Raw genomic sequence first — 22,102 nt, forward strand, 5'->3', positions numbered from 1 at the left:
CAAACTTCCAGCTCAGCACTGTCCCCATGATTTGTCCTATCTGCCTATCTCCTTTTCCACCTATCCACTCCACCATCCTCCCTGACCTATCACCTTCATCTCCTCCCCCACTCACCTATTGTACTCTATGCTACTTTCTCCCCACCCCCATCTTCCTCTAGCTTATCTCTCCACGCTTCAGGCTCTCTGCCTTTATTCCTGATGAAGGGCTTTTGCCCGAAACGTCGATTTCAAAGCTCCTTGGATGCTGCCTGAACTGCTGTGCTCTTCCAGCATCACTAATCCAGAATCTGGTTTCCAGCATCTGCAGTCATTGTTTTTACCTAGCATGAGAGGATATGAGAAGTGGAGTATAGGGTAGCATTTGGGAATTTGAAGATTTATGGGGATAGGTAGAATTGGTGGCATGAATGGGGAATGGGGTTACATTTGGGGATGAGGGCTGGAGGATTTCTTTACATTTTATTCTTTTGTTTTGACCTTTGAATATGATGTTTGAGCAAGGAGGCAGGCTTTCCACCCAATCCACAATGGGAACTGGCTGCTCCTTCAGTTCTTCCTGGGTCTCCTAGCCTGACACTGAAACCAACCTGAACACCAGAATGAAAATAAGAAGTGGTGCTGGCCATTTTTAAAGGTGAGGATTCTGGACGTGGATTGCTTCCACCTCTGTGCACACGACGCAGGAATGAAAATCATGGTTTAGCATCAGGTTTTCAAAAGAATGAGCTTGATCCCCATTTACAGCAATTGAGCAGATTTGCTTATATTTGGAGCTGGGGTACATGAATCTTAGAATCAGACATTACTGAAGAGGCCCTTTACCCCATCGAGCGTGTATCGCCCAAACTATGCTAAATCTACACCACTTCCATTTTTCAGCATTCAACCTATAGCCTTGAATGTAGTGGTACTTCAAGTGGTCATCCAAATACTTTTCAAGGTTGGGAGGCTATCCTTCTCAATTACCCCCGTAAGCATCCGCTGAGTGAAAAGACCTTTGCGCTCTGAGGAAGGGTCACTCGACCTGAAAAGTTAACTGATTACTCTCCACATGTGCTGCCAGACCTGCTACGCTTTTCCAGCATTCTCTGTTTTGGTTTGCTCAAAACCCCTCTAAATCACGCTCAAAGCTTCACCCCTGCTGTCATCAGACTTAAGAATTGATCTCACATATGTTAGAGTTGATCTTTCTCTGTAACTATAATGTTGCAATCTGCATTCTGTTCTTTTGCCCTAATGTAGTTATACAAGATATGATTTGTCTGGTTAGCATGTAAAACAATACTTTACCCTGTATCTCAGGATATGTGACAATAATAAATCCAATCAAAATGTGTGACCCTTGTTGCTGATCTTCAACTAAGCATAACAAATGCCATCTAATCAAGCTGTTCATGTCACTCAATCTTTTAACCTCCATCTGAACCCTTCAACCTCTCTGCTCCAAATAAAACAACCCAGGCTTATCAAGCCTTGCTTCATAGATGAAGGGTTTTATCTCAGGCCACATCTGGTTAGTCTCCTTTGCACACCATTTCAGTTCAATCACTTCCTTCATTTGGTACACTCGCCAGAACTGCACACAGTCCTCCAGCTGTGAGCTGACCAAAGTTCTGTACAGCTCCATATTACGACATGGAGTAAACTCTCCTGCATAATTTAAAACCAGCAACACCAAAATGATTTAAAATGTCCAGTAATCTGTGAAAATTTGATAGGCCAAGAACTAGCTAAAGTAAAAATTAACTTTATTTCTTAAAGTATAACAGAGAATAATTAACAACTATTTATAATTCCTTACTCTAATCTATCAGTTAGCTTCACATCTATAATACTAGTCCAATAAAACTCCCGATTACGATTTACAAAACAAAACTTATTATCTCAAAACCAGGCAGCTTTTATTTTCTCCGAATTCCAGTCTTCTTTTCTTCTTCTTAGGGATTTCCACTTCACAGGTTACTGATCGATAAAGGTACCTTTGAGAGAGCTCTTTTTCAGACAGTCTTTTTACATGCTAGGACTTGGCAGCTCTCCTCTCAATTATTCAATTTCCCTGGTCTTATACCCCAAAGCATTGGATTGTGTCATTGGCTTTTAAGATTGTCAATGTATTAAATTCAAACTGGATTGGAGTTTCGTATTTTTCAGGGTATAATTTGAATTGGCCTAATTCGAATCTGTTTTATCATTTCCAGGCAACCAGCTAAACGAGTTATTTAACCAAATGTTACATTATATTCCTTTTCAGAACACTTGGTTCTGTCAGGTAGTTCTGTTGCTTTTAACTCTCTTAAAGGACAGTACACACACATCTTCATAACATCCAACATCACCTCCCTTTTCTTATAGAACACTGTGTGGTAAATGGGTTCCATGTGACTGCTTAACTACCCTACTAACCGTTCAATGATTTGTGGACAAGCACCCCAAGATTCCACTGTTCTCTGAGCTTTCTAGTGTTCTGCTATGCATTGAGTATGGCTTGCATTTGCCATGAACACATCAAGTTTTTCTGAACCTAAGCTCACATGGATGAATTGGTTTTTTGAATAAAGCGTCAGGTTCACAAGAGGTGACACTAAAATGGATCTGATGTTTCATTTAGAAACAGTAGTGGGCCACTTTGCCTTTTGTGCTAGCTTCGTTATTTAATTAGGTCATGACTAATCAGTGTTTCAAATCCATTTACCTGCCTCGGCTCCACATCTACCAAATGTAAGTAAAAGTTTTGGAATTCAAAAACAAATAATAGAAAATGCTGCACGTCAATCAACACCCAAGAGACCAAAGCAATTTTCGTCATTTCAGGTGTAGAATGAAAGATCCTGCTGATGCATTAACCTCTATTTCTCTTTCAGGTTGATATTAACCTGTTGTGTCTCTCAATTTTGACGATATTTTGATGCATAGAACTGCAGCACAAGTTTACTATCTGTTGGATCTTGAAACAAAAATAGTGTTGCTTTGAGAGACATTTCATCTTTGTTAGCAATCAATCATTGGCTTTAAGTGAGAACAAAGTTGGGCCAATAGTAATTTGCTAGGCTAGGTGTTCACCTTATATCAAACTAAAACAGTGAAACTATTTCCAAAGGAATATTGCATTCAATTCTGGTCATTCTGCTATAGGGAAAATGTTGTTAAACTTGGAAGGATGCAGAAAAGATTTACAAGGATACTGCCAGGTTTAGTGGGTTTAAATTATAGGGAGAGGCTGAAAAGACTGGGGCTGTTTTCCCTGGAGCGTTAGAGGTTGAGGGCTGACCTTATAGAGGTTTATAAAATCATGAGAAACCTGGATGCAGTCAATAGCCAAGGTCTTTTTCCTAGGGTATCAAAGTCCAAAATTAGAGGGCAGAGGTTTAAGGTGACGAGGGAAAAATTTGAAAGGGACAGAGGGGCAACATTTTCAAGCAGAGGCTGGTGCATGTATGGAATGAGCAGCTAAAGGAAATGATGGAGGCTGGTACAATTACAACATTTAAAAATGCATCCGGATGGGTACATGAATAGGTAGGGTTTAGAGGGATATTGGCTGATAAATGGGACTAGATTAATTTAAGATATGGACGAGTTAGACCAAACAGACCGAATCTGTGCTGTACAATTCCATGACTCTATTTCAGCATGAGGAATAAAGTGCACTCCCCCATTCCCCATCCATGCCACATTATACCTTCTACCTATCCTCATAGATTTTCAAATCCCGAAATGGTATTCAACACTCAACTCTGCATACCACTTCAAACTCCCTATGTCAACATTGTGCCTATTTCCACCAGCATACTTTCCCTCTTTCCACCTATTTTGCCAATTCATCTTGTATCCAGATGTATCCAAGCACATAGGAGAAAAACTAAAATTTATCACTCAAAGTTCTATTTTTCAGACTGCACTCTTATCGAGAAAAAACACATTTTGACGGGTCTCGATTGCTTTGACACTGTTTGAAGGGTTCAAGGTTGAATGGCTTGACAGGGCTAGACTGACTTTGGCATGACTTAACAAGTTGGATAGCTCTGAAGATTTTATGCACCTTTTATTCAAAATTTTCTCCACTGTCATAAATGCCAACGGGTCCATGATCCCCATTCCCAAATAACACATGATTCCCCCATTCTGAAGTAGTCCTGGAACCATAGCTCCATGGGCACTTCACTTCTCCAAAGGGTACTCTGGCCATCCAAATGAAGAGCCCGGAGGACAGTCCTTCTCTAATCTAGTCTAATCTTGAATTCAGATTTCAGATATCTGGGAAGGAGCTCCAAAACGAAATGTGAGTGAAGACAGCTGATCATTTACAAGGTCAGTTACCTGTGTGAACCACACATGCATAAACCAAGGTCCATCCCAATCCTGACCAGAAAAATGAAAATGCCTGGTTTGGGGGATTTGGGACATCTTCCATCACAGCAGAGACAGTCTCTGATATGGTGAACATCTGGGCCCAATACTTGCTTACTTATCAGCTAGAAGGGCTTTATCATTGCTCTGAAGCAAGTGAAGGATGGCTGTTATGTGTAGCTTTGCCACTGCAGTTTCCTTTGCCATCTACCAACTACAGACCGGCCACCATAAATGCGGGTCCGGTTTCTGCGGTTTCAGTTACCCGAACATATTACTGGAAACATTCCAGAACCAAATGTTTGGAAAAAAACATTTTCCAAAGGACTGGGGGGGATGCTGGGAAGGTATGTTTCCCATTTAAACGAATAGATTTGCTCTTATCCGCAGTTTCAGGCTTCCACGGTAGGTCTTGGAACATATCTCCCGCGGGTGTGGGGGAACTACTGTGTTTGATTTTCTGAGATGCACATTTTGAAGTTCCATAAGAAGTTAAATGCTGAACCTAAGTTAATCTCAATCAACTTGATGCAGATAAAAGAAACTTACAATTTTCATACAGTGTTGGGCTGACAGAATTTGCATTTTGCACCTTCTACTGGTGATTTATGGTTTGGAACCGCTTCCCCATCAGCTGGACAAAAATGCTGCTAGAAGGGATAAGGTAGTCACTACTCTTATTGTAACCAAATTACTATTCTGCAGGCTCTCTCATGTCTGGGGTTCCTCTACATCATTATTTTAATTGTGCTCACAACAACCAAAATCTATGTGCAACATTTTGAACAGTGGTTACAAAGTCATGTTAAGCAACTGAATACTTTGATGAAGGATATAACTTCCCCAAAAATGGATTCAGAATTACAACGGAACAACAAAACAGGAAACAAAAAGCAAACAGCCAGGTTGGCAGCAGCTTTTTTTTCCAAACATTTGGGACTTTAATACTTTATTTTCAACTACATCAAAGCAGAACAGAAGGAAGCATCAAAATTAATTTTTGCCAGGTTTTCAAACTCTAAGCATTGTCACTTAAGCACCTCTTTTGCATTAGTTATAGTGAACAGAGAACTTGAGGGGTAGGGGTGTAAATAACTTGTGTTGATTTAGTTCTTGTTTGAGCTATAAACAAGGTGTTATTATCAGCAGTGAAGAATGTTAGGATCAAAACAAACATTAGCAGAATCCTAGCAATAGTCAAAAACACCCTTGGAAATAAGTTCAGCTTGTCCCAGAGACATTTCTAAGCTTTATAGGTCAGCCAAGGTGCTTTTAATTATTTTCCCATAAAGATGTTTGGCTGGGGTCATTTGAAAGCAGTCCACCACAACTTTGTTACAAACTCAACTCTTCATAACACAATACTGCTTACATTCTAGCATAATAACTTCCTTGGGAATAACCCAAAAATACTGAAGCCTCACAAATATACTGTTGTCTCTCAGGTTGTAAAATCAACCAACATTAGGTGTCTCAATAGTTCTGTTAGCATTTGTACTACTGAGTTTGCAGTTGAGTCATGCCATCAGAACATCAGTGAGATGCAACATATATATCCTGTGTATAAGTAATCTGCAGGAAATCAGTTATCAAGATACTTCACTCTCTGCTGTATCCAATATGCCCTGATGAAAACATCCACTATATTAACTAAGAGTAGGTTTGTGATCAGTTGCTGTGCTTTGCACAGCCAATTACTACCGTCACTCACAATCTAGGTTTTTGAATTAAACAGTGATTGTTACTTGTGGCATCGTATCCAAATCAGTACCTTCAGTGAAAAGCAGGAATATTTGTTGGAAAAGGGGATTGACCGAATAAGAGAAATGATCAATATTTTTCCACATGTTCCATTGGACCATCTACATTTTTCCAATCTACATTGAAAACCTCAATGTCCCTAACAGCCATTCCATCGTGTCTTTCCCCTCATGTCCCCATTTGTTGACCAAGATTTGGGAAGGTTCCAATTGTAAGCTTTCTTTATAGGCTCTCCTTGTTCAAAGTAATTTCCTTCACACTTTGGTCATTAACACTGTCATCATTCCTAGTGCACAGGACGAAACCTGATTCATGTATAAATGTCTCCTTGCTCCTTTAAAAAATAAAAACTAACATATTGTTAGCTGAAATACACATTAAACATACTATGATATACCATGTTGTATTAGGTTGCTGTTTACTAAATCTGAAACTTACTTTATTACTAAACAGCATAAGGAACATTTTGTAAAATCTGCACTGCCAAAAGTTTTGACTTTAAGAGCAATTAGACTAACTGGATTAACTTACTTCCCCCCCACAAGATGTAAGCACTCTGCTGATAGGAACCAGCATGTATTGCTCAATTCTCATTGTGCCAAAAAGGTGATGGTGTGTGGAGTTCTTGAACAAGTACTTCCACATTCTGCACATTCACCTGAAGTCTGGTTAGAAAGGAACTGGGAAAACAAATTTTAAAAAGACTAGATTGGGGCAGCAAAAATTCAAAAATACAGTTCAACAAGCCCCTGATTAGTCTGCTCAAAGAAAGACTACTGTGAATGCTGAAAATTCAAATTATAACAGAAAGTGCTGAAGAAATTTAGCAGGCTGGCAGTATCTGAACTTGAACTTCAGTTCTGAAGAAATTATACTGGACATAAAACATAAGTTTATTTCTCTTTCCACAGGTGCATCTCGGATTGCCCCTTCCTTGGTCTGAAAGATTAAAAACTATAAACTCAGTAACCAGGATCCTCTAGCTCAACAGACTAAGTAAATACTTTGGTATATATCAGGATAAGAATATGTGCACTGATAACAACAGATGGCTTATTTAGGAAATATAATAAAAAAGAGAACCAGGAAAGAGTAGAAATATGAAACATAGGGCAATTCTTTCACTCCTTTTCTTTGAGGGGATAGTTTTAATAATTGTTGAGCAGTGGTAAGAATAAAATACCTCAAAATACTTCACAAAAAATCCTTTTTGCTATTTTGAGCAATTGTCTCAGTTCATTTGCAAACACTAAAAGGAGTGTACACATCTCTCAATGGTCAGTATTAGGACTAACGTTTTTCCCAAGATATATAAATGATCTCGATGCACAGGGGACAATTTCAAACTTTGCAGACATCACAAACTTGGGGGAATTGTAAACTGTGAGAAGGCTACTGGGGAACTTCAAAAGGACATACTAAAATGGGCAGATTGATCGTGGATGGAATTCAATACAGAGAAGCAAGAGATCATGCACTTTGGTGCAAAGAACATGTAGAGGCAAGGGTACTTTTGTAAAGAATATGTAGAAGTAGTTCAACAGAATGCATATATAACTCAGTCATTAAAGATGACAGGACTGATGGTGAGAGCTATTAATAAAGCATTCAATAGGCTTCATTTGTAGGAGGACAGGGTTCAAGAGCAGAGAAATTATGAAGTACTTAGGACACTAGTTACATCTCAGCTGGAATTCGGTGTACAATTCTGGGTACCACTGAGAAAATTAACGTGCAGTGGACAGAAGGCAAAAGGCGTTTACAGGAATATTTCCAGGAATGAGACACTTCAATCCATGAGGATAGATTAGAGAAATTAGGACTGTCTTCCTCGGAAAGAAGAAAGCTAAGAGTGAATCTGATAGAAATTTTCAAAATCGTGAGTAGTGTGGACACAGCAGATAGGGCGAAACTGTCCCTGCTCGTAAAAGGATCAAAACCCAGACGGCACAATTTTAAAGCAAAAGAAACAAATGCAAGGTAAGATAAATGGTTTTCCAGAAAATCAATTGAAATACATGAAGTGCGGCTAAGGCAGTTCACTTGAGGCATTCAATAGGGCATCAGATGATTATTTAAATTAATTGATGTGCAGAGAAAAGGCTGTGTGTGAGCACTAAGCAGCATTTTGAATCAAATGGCACTGAAAAGTCTGGTTTGCCACGAAAGTTTTAAATCGTGATTTCACAATCTCACTATTGGACAGTGACTACTTTACTTCCTCACACTTATATCTGGTTACAAGTCCACCTTGTCTTATTTATACTTCTAATTCTATTCTTCTGTCCTTGGTAACTATATGGTGCAACTTCCCAACAGTGAGTCTGAGAGGCACTGACAACTGCAGCTCACTATGTGCTTATCATAACCATCAATTATCTTTACCCAATGACCTTAGATTCCGTGGCCACTATCCTCCATGACACTTTATCCACACACGTTGGGCAATGGGCAACCACCAGTTCACCACCACATCATACTTGCTCTTGGGTGAACAGTCTTTCAACAGTTTACTTCAGAGCCTCAGAGACACCCAACACCAGTATGCTCCTGTCAGATCACTGCTTGCAGAGACACAAATGCATCTATACAGGATGCACCTTATGGCTGTCAATGCTCACTCAATTTGCACTTACTTGGAGACTGTCAACACCTGTGGCATGTATTGTTTTTTTTGCTGCAGAAGATGTAGTAGGCCGTTTGTCATACTGGGAAGCATTGCACATTCAAGGATATGAAGCAGTCACTGCAAAGCACTGTCAAATCTGCAGTATGCAACATCAGCCAACACACCAAATATGGTTCAATCAAAAGGCCATATCTCAAAAGCAAACGGCAGCTGTCATTAATGGACCTCAGTGGGACTACAGTTGGTCAGGAGATACGTCCACAGTCAGTCCATGATGCTCATCTGATGCCAGCCCAGGGATTAGTCAGGCACTTGGGTCCAAGTGATTTGTTAAATTGAAATCCAAAGCGTGTGCTAAGGTCAGTCCTGCAGACGGGGGATAGCAATAATGTCTGTCAAGGCACTGTAGAGACATTAATACACGTGTAGTGATGTGGAGGTGAAAACAGACAGATTGAGAAAATATGGCCTTTGATGACACAAAGGGAGGGACTGAGTGTGCTGTAAATGGATGGAACAACAGTTAATGGTGATGCAGGAGCAGAACAGGTAGTTACCGGCTTTCAGTGACTGAGTAGGAAATGCCAGAGGTAGGAAAGGTCAGTAATTTGGGAGGATGAGGTGCATTCTCATGAGAGTTGTAGTCCATGAGCCTTAAGAATGTAAGTGTACGATGGCAGAGTTTGAGTGAAAGTCAGTATTAAATAGCAGACACAAGGTGATGGCACTTAGAGTCATAAAGTTATTCAGCATGAAAACATACCCTTTGGTCCACCTCATCTGTGCCAACCAGACATCCCAAGTTAATCCAGTCCAATTTGCGAGCATTTGGCCCAGATCCCTCTAAAACCTGCCCATTCATGTATTCATCCAGATGCCTTTTAAATTGTACCCACCTCCATTACTTCCTCGGTCAGCTCACTCCACACATGCACTCCATCTGTGTAAAAAAGTTGCCTGTCAGGTCCCTTTTAAATCTTTCTCCTCTCATCCTAACTCAATGCCCTCTAGTCTTGGACTCTCCACCGCTGGGAAAAAGACCATAGCTATTCACCCTATCCATGCCCTTCAATAGTTTATAAACCTTTATAAGGTCACCCCTCAGTTTCCAAAACTTCAGGGAAAGAAAGCCCCAGGCTCTCCCTCGCGCTCAAGCCCTCCAACACCGGCAATACCCTTGTACATCTTTTCTGAATCCTTTCAAGTTGTAACTTTGTTATAGCATCTTTCCTATAGAGGGGAGATCAGAATTGAATGCCATACACTAAAAGTAGTCGAAGCAATGTCCTGTACAGCTGCAACATGACATCCCATCTCCTATATGAACCTTTTTCCTGCACTGCTGGACATTTCTTTTAACCCAGGGCATAACACTGACCCAGGTTGCCAACTGGGTCCATGCTGGCCAGTTTTGTTGGCATGGCCTCCTTCGGTGGTAATCAGGAAAAACGAATGCCCTTCTCTCCATAATTCCATCCACTAACACCTCCACATCCCCATCTGTGAAATGAGGAGTGGGCTTTGCTTTCTGGGCCATACCTTCAATGATGATCGTGTGAAGGACAGTTCCTTTGTTGCAGCACCTTGTGGAGTGTGCAGCTGGGCTTTAAATATGGCCATGATGTGGAGACGCCAGTGTTGGACAAGGTCAGAAGTCACACAACACCAGGTTATAGTCCAACAGGTTTATTTGAAGTCACAAGCTTACGGGAGAGCTGCTTCTTCATTAGGAGAAGTGACTTGACCTGATGAAGGAGCAGTGCTCTGAAAGTTTGTGATTTCAAATAAACCTGCTGGACTATTACCTGGTGATTTGTTACTACTGACTTTAAATATGGCATCAGAGGTATGAGTGGTGGATGGTTCGAGCAATGGCAAGCATATCCACCTCGACTCTTGAACAAATGGATGGGCAAAGTGCACCAAAAGTTAAGATTAGAGTGGTGCTGGAAAAGCACAGCAGGTCAGACAGCATCCGAGGAGCATGAAAATAGACTTTTCAGGCAAAAACCCTTCATCAGGAATGTCAGTCTAATACTGATTCTAATCGGAGGAGAAAGTGAGGACTGCAGATGCTGGAGATCAGAGCTGAAAATGTGTTGCTGGAAAAGCGCAGGTCAGGCAGCATCCAAGGAGCAGGAGAATCGACGTTTCGGGCATGAGCCCTTCTTCCTGCTCCTTAGATGCTGCCTGACCTGCTGCGCTTTTCCAGCAACACATTTTCAGCTACTGATTCTAATCTCCAGCATCTGTAGTCCCCACTTCTGACAAAATGCACCAAAGAGTCCAGTTACATTATAGAGGAGAAAATCAAAATACTTAGAGAGAAAAATCTCTATGAGCCACTGCAGACTAGGCACTATGAATCTCACTTGAGAAAACAAAAACTGAAAATGGGAAAATTCAGCCCAATGTCCATTTATGCCTCTGAAGCATCTGAGGTTGGTAAAGGCATTACGCAAATGCAAGTAATTGCTGTTCTCAAATGCTTGACCTTCTGTTGATCCTAAGAGTTCTTCCAAACTCTCAACAGGGACACGCGTTACATGGCATTGACACCACCATGTTCACAAGTTCAATATCTGCTCCGTGAGGTAAACTCAGCCATCACATGGTGATGGCCATGCTATGGTTGCTTTCAAAGCTTTTGGGTAAAGAGGAAAGACAAAAACAAAGGACAGCTATCTAGAATCTCCGGCTCGAAAAGATGAAAAAAAAACACCAGGTTTTGGGCGGCACGGTGGCACAGTGGTTAGCACTGCTGCCTCACAGCGCCAGAGACCCGGGTTCAATTCCCGCCTCTGGCGACTGACTGTGTGGAGTTTGCACATTCTCCCCGTGTCTGCGTGGGTTTCCTCCGGATGCTCCGGTTTCCTCCCACAGTCCAAAGATGTGCAGGTCAGGTGAATTGGCCATGCTAAATTGCTCATAGTGTTAGGAAAGGGGTAAACGTAGGAGTATGGGTGGGTTGCGCTTCAGCGGGGCGGTGTGGACTTGTTGGGCTGAAGGGCCTGTTTCCACACTGTAAGTAATCTAATCTAATCTTACAATAAAATCAGGTTTCACCGTAATAACCTCCACGAAGCTGGATAATGGACTCCGATGGACAAGATGCGTCGGGATCTGCAGGTTGTAGTTATAGTGTGCCGCATTACCATTTGATTAAGAAAGGAAACAAACAAGTGCAAGAATACTTTACAATGAAAAAAATTAGCTATTGTATTGTAAAAAAGGGTATGTTTTCATTATATCAAAAATGAGACCGAAAGATCCACGAGAATTCCATCAATGGTTCAACATAACCATGGAGGCCAACATCAAAACTGTGGAGTTCAGTAAGGGACGGGGAAGTAGTACAGATAATTACTCCTCCTTCACAATATTGAGATAAGCTCCCAGCTAGAGGAATTGCTGAACTTAAGAACTTAGCACTCAAACTGTTTTGGTTGAAGAATCTCTGTTTAAATGGACTAATAGTTACAGGCCCCAATCTAAAATCATAATACTTCATTATAACACTTCTATTTAAATACACAGAACGTAAAATTACGTCAGACTATTCTAAGGAAATATGCAGGTCAGCTTCTTTGGCTGCTTGATATTTGGAAAAAGATATTTTCCTATTGCTTTGGCTGCTGTGGCCAAATCACTGTGCACTTTTTCCAGCCGCTGCGCATACTCAAAGAAAAGTGTTTATAAAAGATAAACAAGAAATACATCTCAAACCTTTCAGTGGTTCAGTGGCAGCTGTGCTTAATGTGGATCAGTTACAGCAGCACATTTGTGAGCTTTTGAAACATTCCTGTATCATGGCAGTGATGGTTGGAAATCAGGTGATTAGAACAGTCATGGGTAATCACTGGTTGCTCACAATCATCAACGGTAATGCAAAGCGTTGCAGGGCTCTTCTGGTGCAGTAGTACTATATTTAATACTGAGCCAAGAGGTTTGGGTTCAAGTCCCACCTTCTCCAGAGGTGGGTCATGGCATCTCTGAACAGGATGTTTCAGACAAAAATGCAGAAGTTTACATACTTGTTGCTAATGAATGACATGATAGCCAACTGATTTTTACTTGATGTCTCTGATTGCCTCTCAAACACTTATTTTAAAGACCACCTGGAAAACCTCCACAGAGCCTCAGTGAGTTTTGAGAACGATTGAACTGCAGCAGTGCAAGAAGGAAGCTCCACACCACGTTAAGGGGGGACATGAGGGGTGGGCAACAAACCTTGGTCTTTCTAGTGACTCTCACATTTCACAAAAATGTTATTTAGAATCAAAAAGTCAATTTCCATTTTTTAAATTGATTCACAGGATGTGGGATGTATGTGTGTCACTGGCACAGCCGGCACTTACTGCCCATTCCTAAGTGCCCAAAAGGCAATTTAGAGTCAACTACACTGCTGTGGATCTGGAATCACATGTAGGCCAGACCAGGTGACCAAAGATGGTGGCGGAGGCAGGCTCCTGAGCCAGAGCTTGTCTCCTCCAATTGCTCCTCTTAATTTTTAAAGAAGTTTCTCTTTTATTTACTTATCTTTGGTGGGGGGGGGGGGGGAGAAAAGAGGGGGGAATTGGAAGCTCAGTCATGGAGACAGCAGTGGTGACAGCAGCAGCTGGGTGTTTTGGCAGTCAGCCGTAAGGTTGCTGATGCACCCACACAGAACCCTGGCATTCAGCAGCATCATGGCTTCTTCGGGGTCCAGAATGGTACCAGCGTGGGAATCCAGCGGGAATGCGGGAGCAAGCAAATCCTGGCGGCAGCAGGGAAAGCAGGAGCAGACAGTCGGAGGCAGCTGGTGGCGGCAGGGGCAAGGTCAAGGTCGAGCCCGATCCCAAAGCTGGGGAGGTTGAGCCCTTGCAAGGCGTACCAGGACGGGCAAGCACTTATGGACTGTGGTGTTCAACTGTTAACTGTGTTTCTTTGTTTTTGCGTTTTTTAAGCAAGGAGGACTATAATAGTTAACTTTTTAAACTCTTCTTTTCCTTATTTTTCTGCTTTGTACCTTAGGTTCCGTATGTAAGATGGTGCCATAAGTGGCCACTTGGAAACTTTTCATGTACTCATGTGAGTACACGTGACAATAAACCTAATTCAATTCTGTTCAGTTCAGAATGGTAATTATCTTCCCTGAAGAACATCAGTGAACCAGATGAGTTTTTCTAACATTTAGAATTGGTTTCATTGTTGTTATTAAACTCCCAATTCCAGATTTGCATTGGATTCTAATTCCACCATCTGCCATGGCGGGTTTTGACCCTGGCTCCTCAGGACATTACCAGGGTCTCAAGATTAATAATGGATAATATACATCCACTTATTTTACTGGGTTAGTCACTTTAGGGCGGCACGGTGGCTCAGCAGTTAGCACTGCTGCCTCACAGCACCAGCGTCCCAGGTTTGAATCCAGCCTCGGGCGACTGTCTGTGTGGAGTTTGCACATTCTCCCCTTGTCTACGTGGATTTCCTCCGGGTGCTCCGGTTTCCTCCCACAATCCAAAGATGTGCAGGTTAGGTGATTTGGCCATGTTAAATTGCCCATAGTGTTAGGTGCATTAGTCAGAGGGAAATGGGACTGGGAGAGTTACTCTTCAGAGAGTCGGTGTGGACTTGTTGGGCCAAAAGGCCGGTTTCCACGCTATAGGGAATCTAATCTAATCTTTAGTATCTTTGCTAGAATAACATTCAACTATTTTGGGATATTTCTTTCCTTTATTCGTCTATTATCCACATCTCAACTTTCTACTGAAAATAAATGTTGATGTTAGGTGACCCTTTAATTATCTAAACAGTTGACAGAAAATTGCAAAAAAAAAAAATATTCAAAATTTCTCCCTTATTTTTAAAGGATTACCTTCTTTGGTGGTTCCTGCTTTTGGCTGTATATACTCGTGGTGCCAAATCCTTGTCCAAACTTCACCAAAGCACCATCTACAATAAATGTAACGGGAGTATTCTTCTGTTGATGCTGATAAAAGAGGAGCAGTCCACATCTGCAAAGTTGCACAGTCATTACACTTTTCCAGGTTTTTTAACAACTAAGAGATAAACAAATATCTAGAAGCCTTAAGTGTGTGAAATTTCACAAATAAACCAAATACTTAGAAAAGACAGTACATCTTTTAAATCAACAGCTAAAAGATAATTAAAATCTTAAATAATCAAAAGAAAATTAAAAGTTTATAATCACCTCCTTACAGTTTATTCTCAAAATTCTGCTGCTTCTTTCAGAATTTTTCAGCTGGTTATGAAAGGAACATGGTGTCGTTTCATGTAAATTAAACAACTGAAGCACGCATAGCAAAAACAAAGTGCTATAAACATGAAAATACAGTTTAAAATAAAAGGGCAGGTCAACACTGTCAAAAACTGAAATGATTTAATAAAGGTTTGTTATGGGCCAAACGTTCCTTTGCTGTTAACAATTTAGCGTCAAGACTTCCATTAAACAAAATCAAGAAATTCCAATTTAACTGTTTATTTTGGTAATCATCTCTTCAAATGTTTCCTCCTTCTATACAAGGAATGAAATAAATCAAACACAACAGATGTATTTTACAAATGAGGTGGGCTAAATAACTCTTGACATTGAAGATAAATTCCTTTTTAGTTCCTAAACATTAAGGAATGTATTATACCACAGGCACTTTTGGGATTATTTTCGCCTGCTGTGATATTAAACTTTTTCGAAGCTTCACAATGTTGAAAAGACTTTATGTAGTCACATTGTTTTAATTCTACTACTCATTTGACTTGATTCTTGAAATGCAAGAGCTTAAAATGAGCTTGCTTCCTGCACTACCCTTTTAACCTTGCAAAGGGGACCATTTCAACTGCCTTTGAAATCTTAGAATCTGATGAACAAATTCATTGTAACTTTTATTAATAATTCAATAAACTTTCATGTTTTAAAAACAGTTTAAATTACAGAAGAGTAAGTTCTAGAGGTCTCAGGATATAATGGTGGATAAATCTCCACAACCTGATCTAATGTATCCCAGAATGCTGTGGGAAGGAAGGGAGGAAATTACAAGACCCCATCCAGAAATTTAACAATCCCACAACACCAGGTTATAGTGTAACAGGTTTATTTGCAAGCACTAGCTTTTGGAGCATTGCTCCTTCATCAGGTGGTTGTGCCTAATGACTTGAGGGTGGCTAATATTGTACCTTTGTTTAAGAAAGATTGTAAGGAGAAAGCAGGGAACTACAGATCTGTGAGTCTGACTTTGGTTGTGGGTAAATTGTTGGAGATGATTATAAAAGATAGGATTTATGGCCATTTAGATATGCAAAAACTGATTAGGGATAATCAGCATAGTTTTGTGTGAGGAAAATAGTGCCTCGCAAACTTGATTGAGTTTTTTGAGGAGGTTACCAAAAAGGTTGATGATGACAGATGTTGTTTATTTGGATTTTAGTAAAGCCTTTGACAAGGTTCCACATGGTAGACTAATTAGTAAAGTTAGGTCACATGAGATTCAGGGTGAGCTTGCCAATTGGATACATAATCGGTTTAATGACAGGAGAGAGAGTGTAATGGTGGAGGATTGTTTTTCGGACTGGAGGCCTGTGACCAGCGGTATTCCACAGGGATTGGTTCTGTGTCCTCTTTGTTTGTAATTTATATAAGTGATTTGGATGAGAAGATAGAGGACATGGTTAGTAAGTTTGCGAATGACACCAAAATTGATGGACTAGTAGACAGTGGAGAAGGTTTCTAAGATTACAGAAGGATTTTGATCAAATGGGTCAATGGGCTGAAAAATGGCAGATGGACGTCAATCTGGAGAAGTTCAAGGTATTGCATTTTGGTACAACAAACAAGGGTAGGGCTTATGCAATTAATGGGTGGTGTTTTAGTACAGAGGGACCCAGGGATGCAGGTACATAATTCTTTAAAGTTTGCGTCACATGTAGATATAATGGTTAAAAAGGCATTTGGCATGCTTGCCTTCATTGCTAAGCCCTTGGAGTATAGCAGTTGGGATGTTATGTTGAGGTTACAAATAACATTGGGGAGGCCTCTTCTGGAATAGTGCTCAGTTCTGTTCACCCATGATACAGGAAGGATATTGTCAAGTTGGAGAGGGTTCAGAAGAGATGTTGCAAGGTATGGAAGATTTGAGTTATAAAAGAAAGGCTGGATAGGCTGGGACTTTTTTCACTCGAATGTAGGCAGTTGCAAGGTGACCTTATAGAAGTTTATAAAATAATGAGAGGTATAGATAGAGTTAATGGTAGTTGTCATTTACCCAAAATGGAGAATTTCAAGACTAAGAGGTACACTTTTAAGGTGAGAGAGGAGAGACATTTATAATAGACGGAAGAGGCAAATTTCTTTTACATAGCGGATGGTTTTCACGTGGAATAAACTTCCTGAGGGAATGGTGGTTGTGGGTGCAATTACAATGTTTAAAAGACATTTGGATGGATACATGAATAGGAAAGGTTTGGAGGGATATGGGCCAGGAACAGGCAAGTGGGATTAGTTTAGTTTGGGATCATGATTGGCACGGACTGGTTGGCCCGAAGGGTCGGTTTCCATGCCTCTATGACATTATGAACCATAAAATATAACTTCAAACTTTCCAAAATTCAAAGCAGTCTAGGAGTTGAATGCTGTTCTTAATTCTCAGGATAATATTCTAGCTTATGCACAACCCCAGATAAAATAGAAGAGAAAGCCTTTTACCTAAAAGGCCATTCTTTTCATCCATCAAGCCTCCACCCTTTCAGCACTAGGAGTTATTTCATTGTTATTATTACCCTGTACTTGCTTTTTGTTTTCATCATGCACTCTAAATATGCCCTCCTTCGCCTATTTTGCCTCTTCATATATGCACCTCGGTCAAAACTTCCAGTTGTCAAGTCTAATTCATTCTTATTCAACACTTGAAAATGGTGAAATTCTAACTTTCCACTTAAAAATTAACAGGCTGTGCAGCAGAGTTTCGGCCTTGGGTGTAACTGACTGTCCTGACGTAAGTTGCACTGGATTTTAGTCTTCCTTACATTTTTCTCCTCAAATTCATTTGCATATCACTAAACACACAGACTGCTACGGTTCCATTGCAGTTGGGCAATGTTTCTGACTGATTTTTAAAGAAACCTGGAATCATTTATATCAAGCAGTTAAAATAGGTTTATCACAAGAAAAAAGCAATTTGATCAAACTGTCTAGGCCACCACAAGTAACCTGATTTTAAATAACTGAAAGGTAATTAAATAAAACCAGCTGCTAGTTTCTATATAGATTCAAGTAAAATCATATTAAAAAGCTTTTAAAAAAGTTTTTTTTCAGTGTCCATGCATTTAAAAAGAAAGCTCAGCATTTAGGTCTTCCTTGGAGGCCTGCAAGCTGTGGCTATTAGTGGAAATTCAAATGGTATTTAATCCAATATAGGGCTTTGGTCACAGGGCTGGTTTCTTATAGAACGCTTTCTCACCTGGCACGTAAGATCACACTTAAGCTGCACCTAAAATTTTGAGATCCTTTGCACAAGTTTCATCAACTTAAGAAAAACTGACACAAAAAAACCCTGTACAACTGGACAGAAATCTTGACTCATTTTATTTTTAAAAAATAGTTAAAGATAGTGCAATATTTCATCTAATTGCTCAGTGGGTAACGGTAATGACATTTAGGTTGGAAGTCAATTTATTCTCAGCAATCTATAATTTATTCCATGAAGAATAGCCACTGCACAGAAACATGAAATGCCTGAATACAAACAGTGATACTTCCATATAAACTCCAATCAAATCCTTCCAACTAAAACTAAAGTCTTAACTATCTAGTTTCTTCATGAAAGAAAAGAACGTGCAACTAAATAGTGAATTTCACATGTTTTGGACATCTCAAAATGCTTCACAATCAATTTCATGTCGTCAGATGTGCCAGCATTTTGCAAGTGCCAAGGTTCCACAAACAACAAGAAAAGCTAAACAACTTTGACTTTGATAAAAGTAACTGCAGCCAAGGGATAAATGTACATCCGAAAGATCCAAGTTTACATCCACCCATGCAAGGAGGAGAATATGTCTATTTTACTTCTCATCCAAAAATGGCTCCTTCCACAAAGCAATACCTAAGTGCTGCACTCAACTAGATGAAATGCCCTTGTTTTTGCAATGCGGCTTGAATGCAAAGCCTTTTGATAAAGGGTGCTACCACGAACATTTTACAGAATTCAGTATTTGTACAATATTCCTCTTTCTCTCCCTTCAACCCCCTATTCCACCACATGCTTTGGAAAGTGCTCCCTATTTCTCTTAATTTATATCCATAACTTCTCATTAGTATCCAGCTATATCTTACATTTCTCTCGAAATAAAACATTTTTGACCACATAGAATGGTTGTCAAAGTCACTATAAATGAAACATATTGAGAACTGTGAAAAAGATAAACAAAACACTTTCTCAAACCCACTGTTTGCTGATAATTCAATTCTATATTCATCAGCCTCCTCCAGATTGCATGACCTCAACAGTCATGGCTACTAGCGTTCTCACAGTTTAAAAGGGAACCATTTTATTTGACATCTTCCATTAGAAAATAAAAGCATTGTTTCTTTCAATTCTTGGAACAAGTAATTTTCTGCTAATTTTTCACACATATAAAAATTAACAGTATCATCTTACCTTAAATTTCATTTGCTTGTCACAGAGTCTTACTATTTCTTCCATTGTTAAAGCTGCTTTCATGAAACTTCAACATTTCTTAAGCTTATAAAATTGTCACTACCATGACAGTGCTATTCCCCAAGAGTGTAGCACTTTAAACCAGAGAGCCACCACTGTTGATCCCACTTTATTTCTGAGTGCACTTGATCTCAACTCCCCATGTGCAACACCACTGTTGGACTGACAAAAATGATTCAATTATAACTAAATGACAGGTACTTACTTTCCACATTTTTTCCTGAATTGTTTTTCTATCCCTTGTGGCCTACAAACAGGAAAAATAAAACGATGAATGTTTTAACCAAATCAGACTCATTCAGAATTCACATTTGCACATTCTTGTAACATGACTCTGACTTGTTTCAAGAAAGTAATGAATGAAATGGAAATTACTTCTGCAATTCAATTACCCACAACCATGTGCTGGTTAGTTATCTCTTAAGACTTCTTTATATGAAGAAGATTCTGCAAATCTCTCTTCATAACCTTAGCTGCTCAAGTGCCTGCATCACAGATGATTTCTTTTATAATTAAATCAAAAAGTGATGTTTTTCTGAGGACAATACCACTTCACAGCAGACAGTAAAATCTTTTGCCCAGGAATCTGTCATACTGCAACAGTTCACTGTTGATTCAAGTGTAGACACTTTTATTTTCAACTACCAAAGAACATTACCACTACCCAAAAAGACACAGCCAACTTACCGTCGAAGATAAATGCTCTCATCTTCCTCAATATTACAGAACTTATGAGCATGCTTGGATGCATCAATAACACGTGCTCGGTCTTGCGGTCGCATGGGCAGTTTCTCCAAATGACAATCTAATTAAAGCAATAAAAAAGTTAAACATATAAACTTCATTTCTTGATCACTTCTTAAGTAGTCTGAGACTGAGCCACATAAACCAGAAAACTCTCAAATTTTATCCTAACCTATACAGCATTCATGGATTTCAGCAAAGGGGCAGAGGGTAAGGGTGTCTTAGCGGTCCTGGGTTAGGAAATTAGTGGAGGAAAATAAAACATTAGGTACGATTCCTGCTTCATTCACAATCAGCCTACCAACATTATTCATCTGAATTGTACATGAAGCATCATCTCAAAGGTGAGTTATCAGAAGTTTGCAGTGTCTGAAGTAAAAATGTGTTTATAATAAGGGGGGAGTAAATATGACAGAATGGGGGGAAATTAAGAAACAGATCTTTTTGTGAAAATGCACATTTACCTGTAATCCTAGTAAGAAAAGATACATCACTTTTTACTTCAATTTTGCGATATCATTGAATCCCAAAGTGAAATGAGTCATATTGCAAGATCCTTCAAGTTGCAATTCAACCAATAACCAATTTAGAAACAAATTGTAATAGGGTAGGAGGCCCTCTAGATTGACTGATTTGAGAGAGGTATCTTAAAACCAGGACACACTGACACACAGGTGGGTTCTACACCAAACAATCACATTTTAAGGAGTGGTAATGGAAGCAAAAACAAAAACAGCCTCTGAAAACTATACCAAATATTCATTTATCAATCATTCCAATAGCTTACTTTCAATGGAGTCCATTGAAAACTACTTTAACAGCAAGCAAAACAAGCATGTCACCCTGGTGATAAATAATAAAAAGGTGGAGAATTTAATAAAATACAACTGAAATTCAAAGGATAAATCATAAGAACATAACTAGGAGCAGGAGTAGGTCATCAGGGACTTCGAGCCTGTTCTGCCATTCAAAGAGATCATGGCTGATCTTTTCGTGAACTCAGCACCACTTACCCACACTCTCTTCATATCCCTTAATTCCTATATTGTTCAAAAAAAAACTACCTTAGCTTTAAAAATATTTACTGAAGTCGCTTCAACTACTTCCCTGGGCGAGGAATTCCATAGATATACAATCCTTTGGGTGAAGATGTTGCTTCGCAATTCAGTCCTAAATCTGCTCCCTCTAATCTTGAGGCTATGCCCTCTTGTCCTAGTTTCACCTGCCAGTAGAACATCCTCTCTACTTTCAACTTAATTCCCTTCATAATTTTACATGTTTTTATAGGATTCCCCCCCTCCCCCCACCTCCCCTCCTCAGTCTTCCGCATTCCAATGAATAAAATCCCAGTCTACTCAGTCTCTCCTCATAAACCAACCATTTCAATTCTGGAATCAACCAGGTGAACCTCCTCTGATCTCCCTCCAGTGCCAATACATCCTTTCTCTAGTAAGGCGTCCAAAACAGCATGCAATACTCCACGTGTGGCCTCACCAGCCCACTGTACAGCGGCAACATAACCTCCCTGCTATTAAACTCCATCCCTTTAGCAATGAAGGACAAACTTCCATTTGCTTTCCTCATTATTTGTTGTACATGCAGACCAACCCTCTGTGTTTCATGCACAAGGACACCCAAGTCCCTCTGCATAGCAGCATGATGCAACTTTTTACCATTCAAGTAACAACCCTTTTTACTGTTACTCCTACCAAAATGGATGACTTCACATTTATTATCATATTCCATGTGCCAGACCTTTGCCTACTCAAAGTATCCATGTTCCTCTGCAAAGTTTCACAGTCCTCTGCATACTTTGCTTTGCCACTCATCTTAGTGTCATCTGCAAACTTTGACACACTACATGTGGTCCCCAACTCCAAATCATCTGTATAAATTGTGAATAATTGTG

The 22,102-nt window shown here is 39.9% G+C and overlaps 1 protein-coding gene across 1 annotated transcript in view; it reads right to left on the reverse strand.

The window, feature by feature from the left end:
- Window positions 1-22,102, reverse strand: part of steep1 (STING1 ER exit protein 1) — a 55,160-nt gene that overhangs the window by 10,910 nt on the left and 22,148 nt on the right. Inside the window, exons 2-4 of the mRNA XM_043705059.1 lie at window positions 20,137-20,254; window positions 19,655-19,696; window positions 14,598-14,736 (exon numbers count right to left, since the gene is read on the reverse strand). Of these exons, the coding sequence (XP_043560994.1) occupies window positions 14,598-14,736; window positions 19,655-19,696; window positions 20,137-20,254 (299 nt within the window). The remainder of the gene's footprint in view (window positions 1-14,597; window positions 14,737-19,654; window positions 19,697-20,136; window positions 20,255-22,102) is intronic.

Source organism: Chiloscyllium plagiosum, chromosome 15, assembly GCF_004010195.1.
Source record: "Chiloscyllium plagiosum isolate BGI_BamShark_2017 chromosome 15, ASM401019v2, whole genome shotgun sequence".
Taxonomy (NCBI): Eukaryota; Metazoa; Chordata; class Chondrichthyes; order Orectolobiformes; family Hemiscylliidae; genus Chiloscyllium; species Chiloscyllium plagiosum.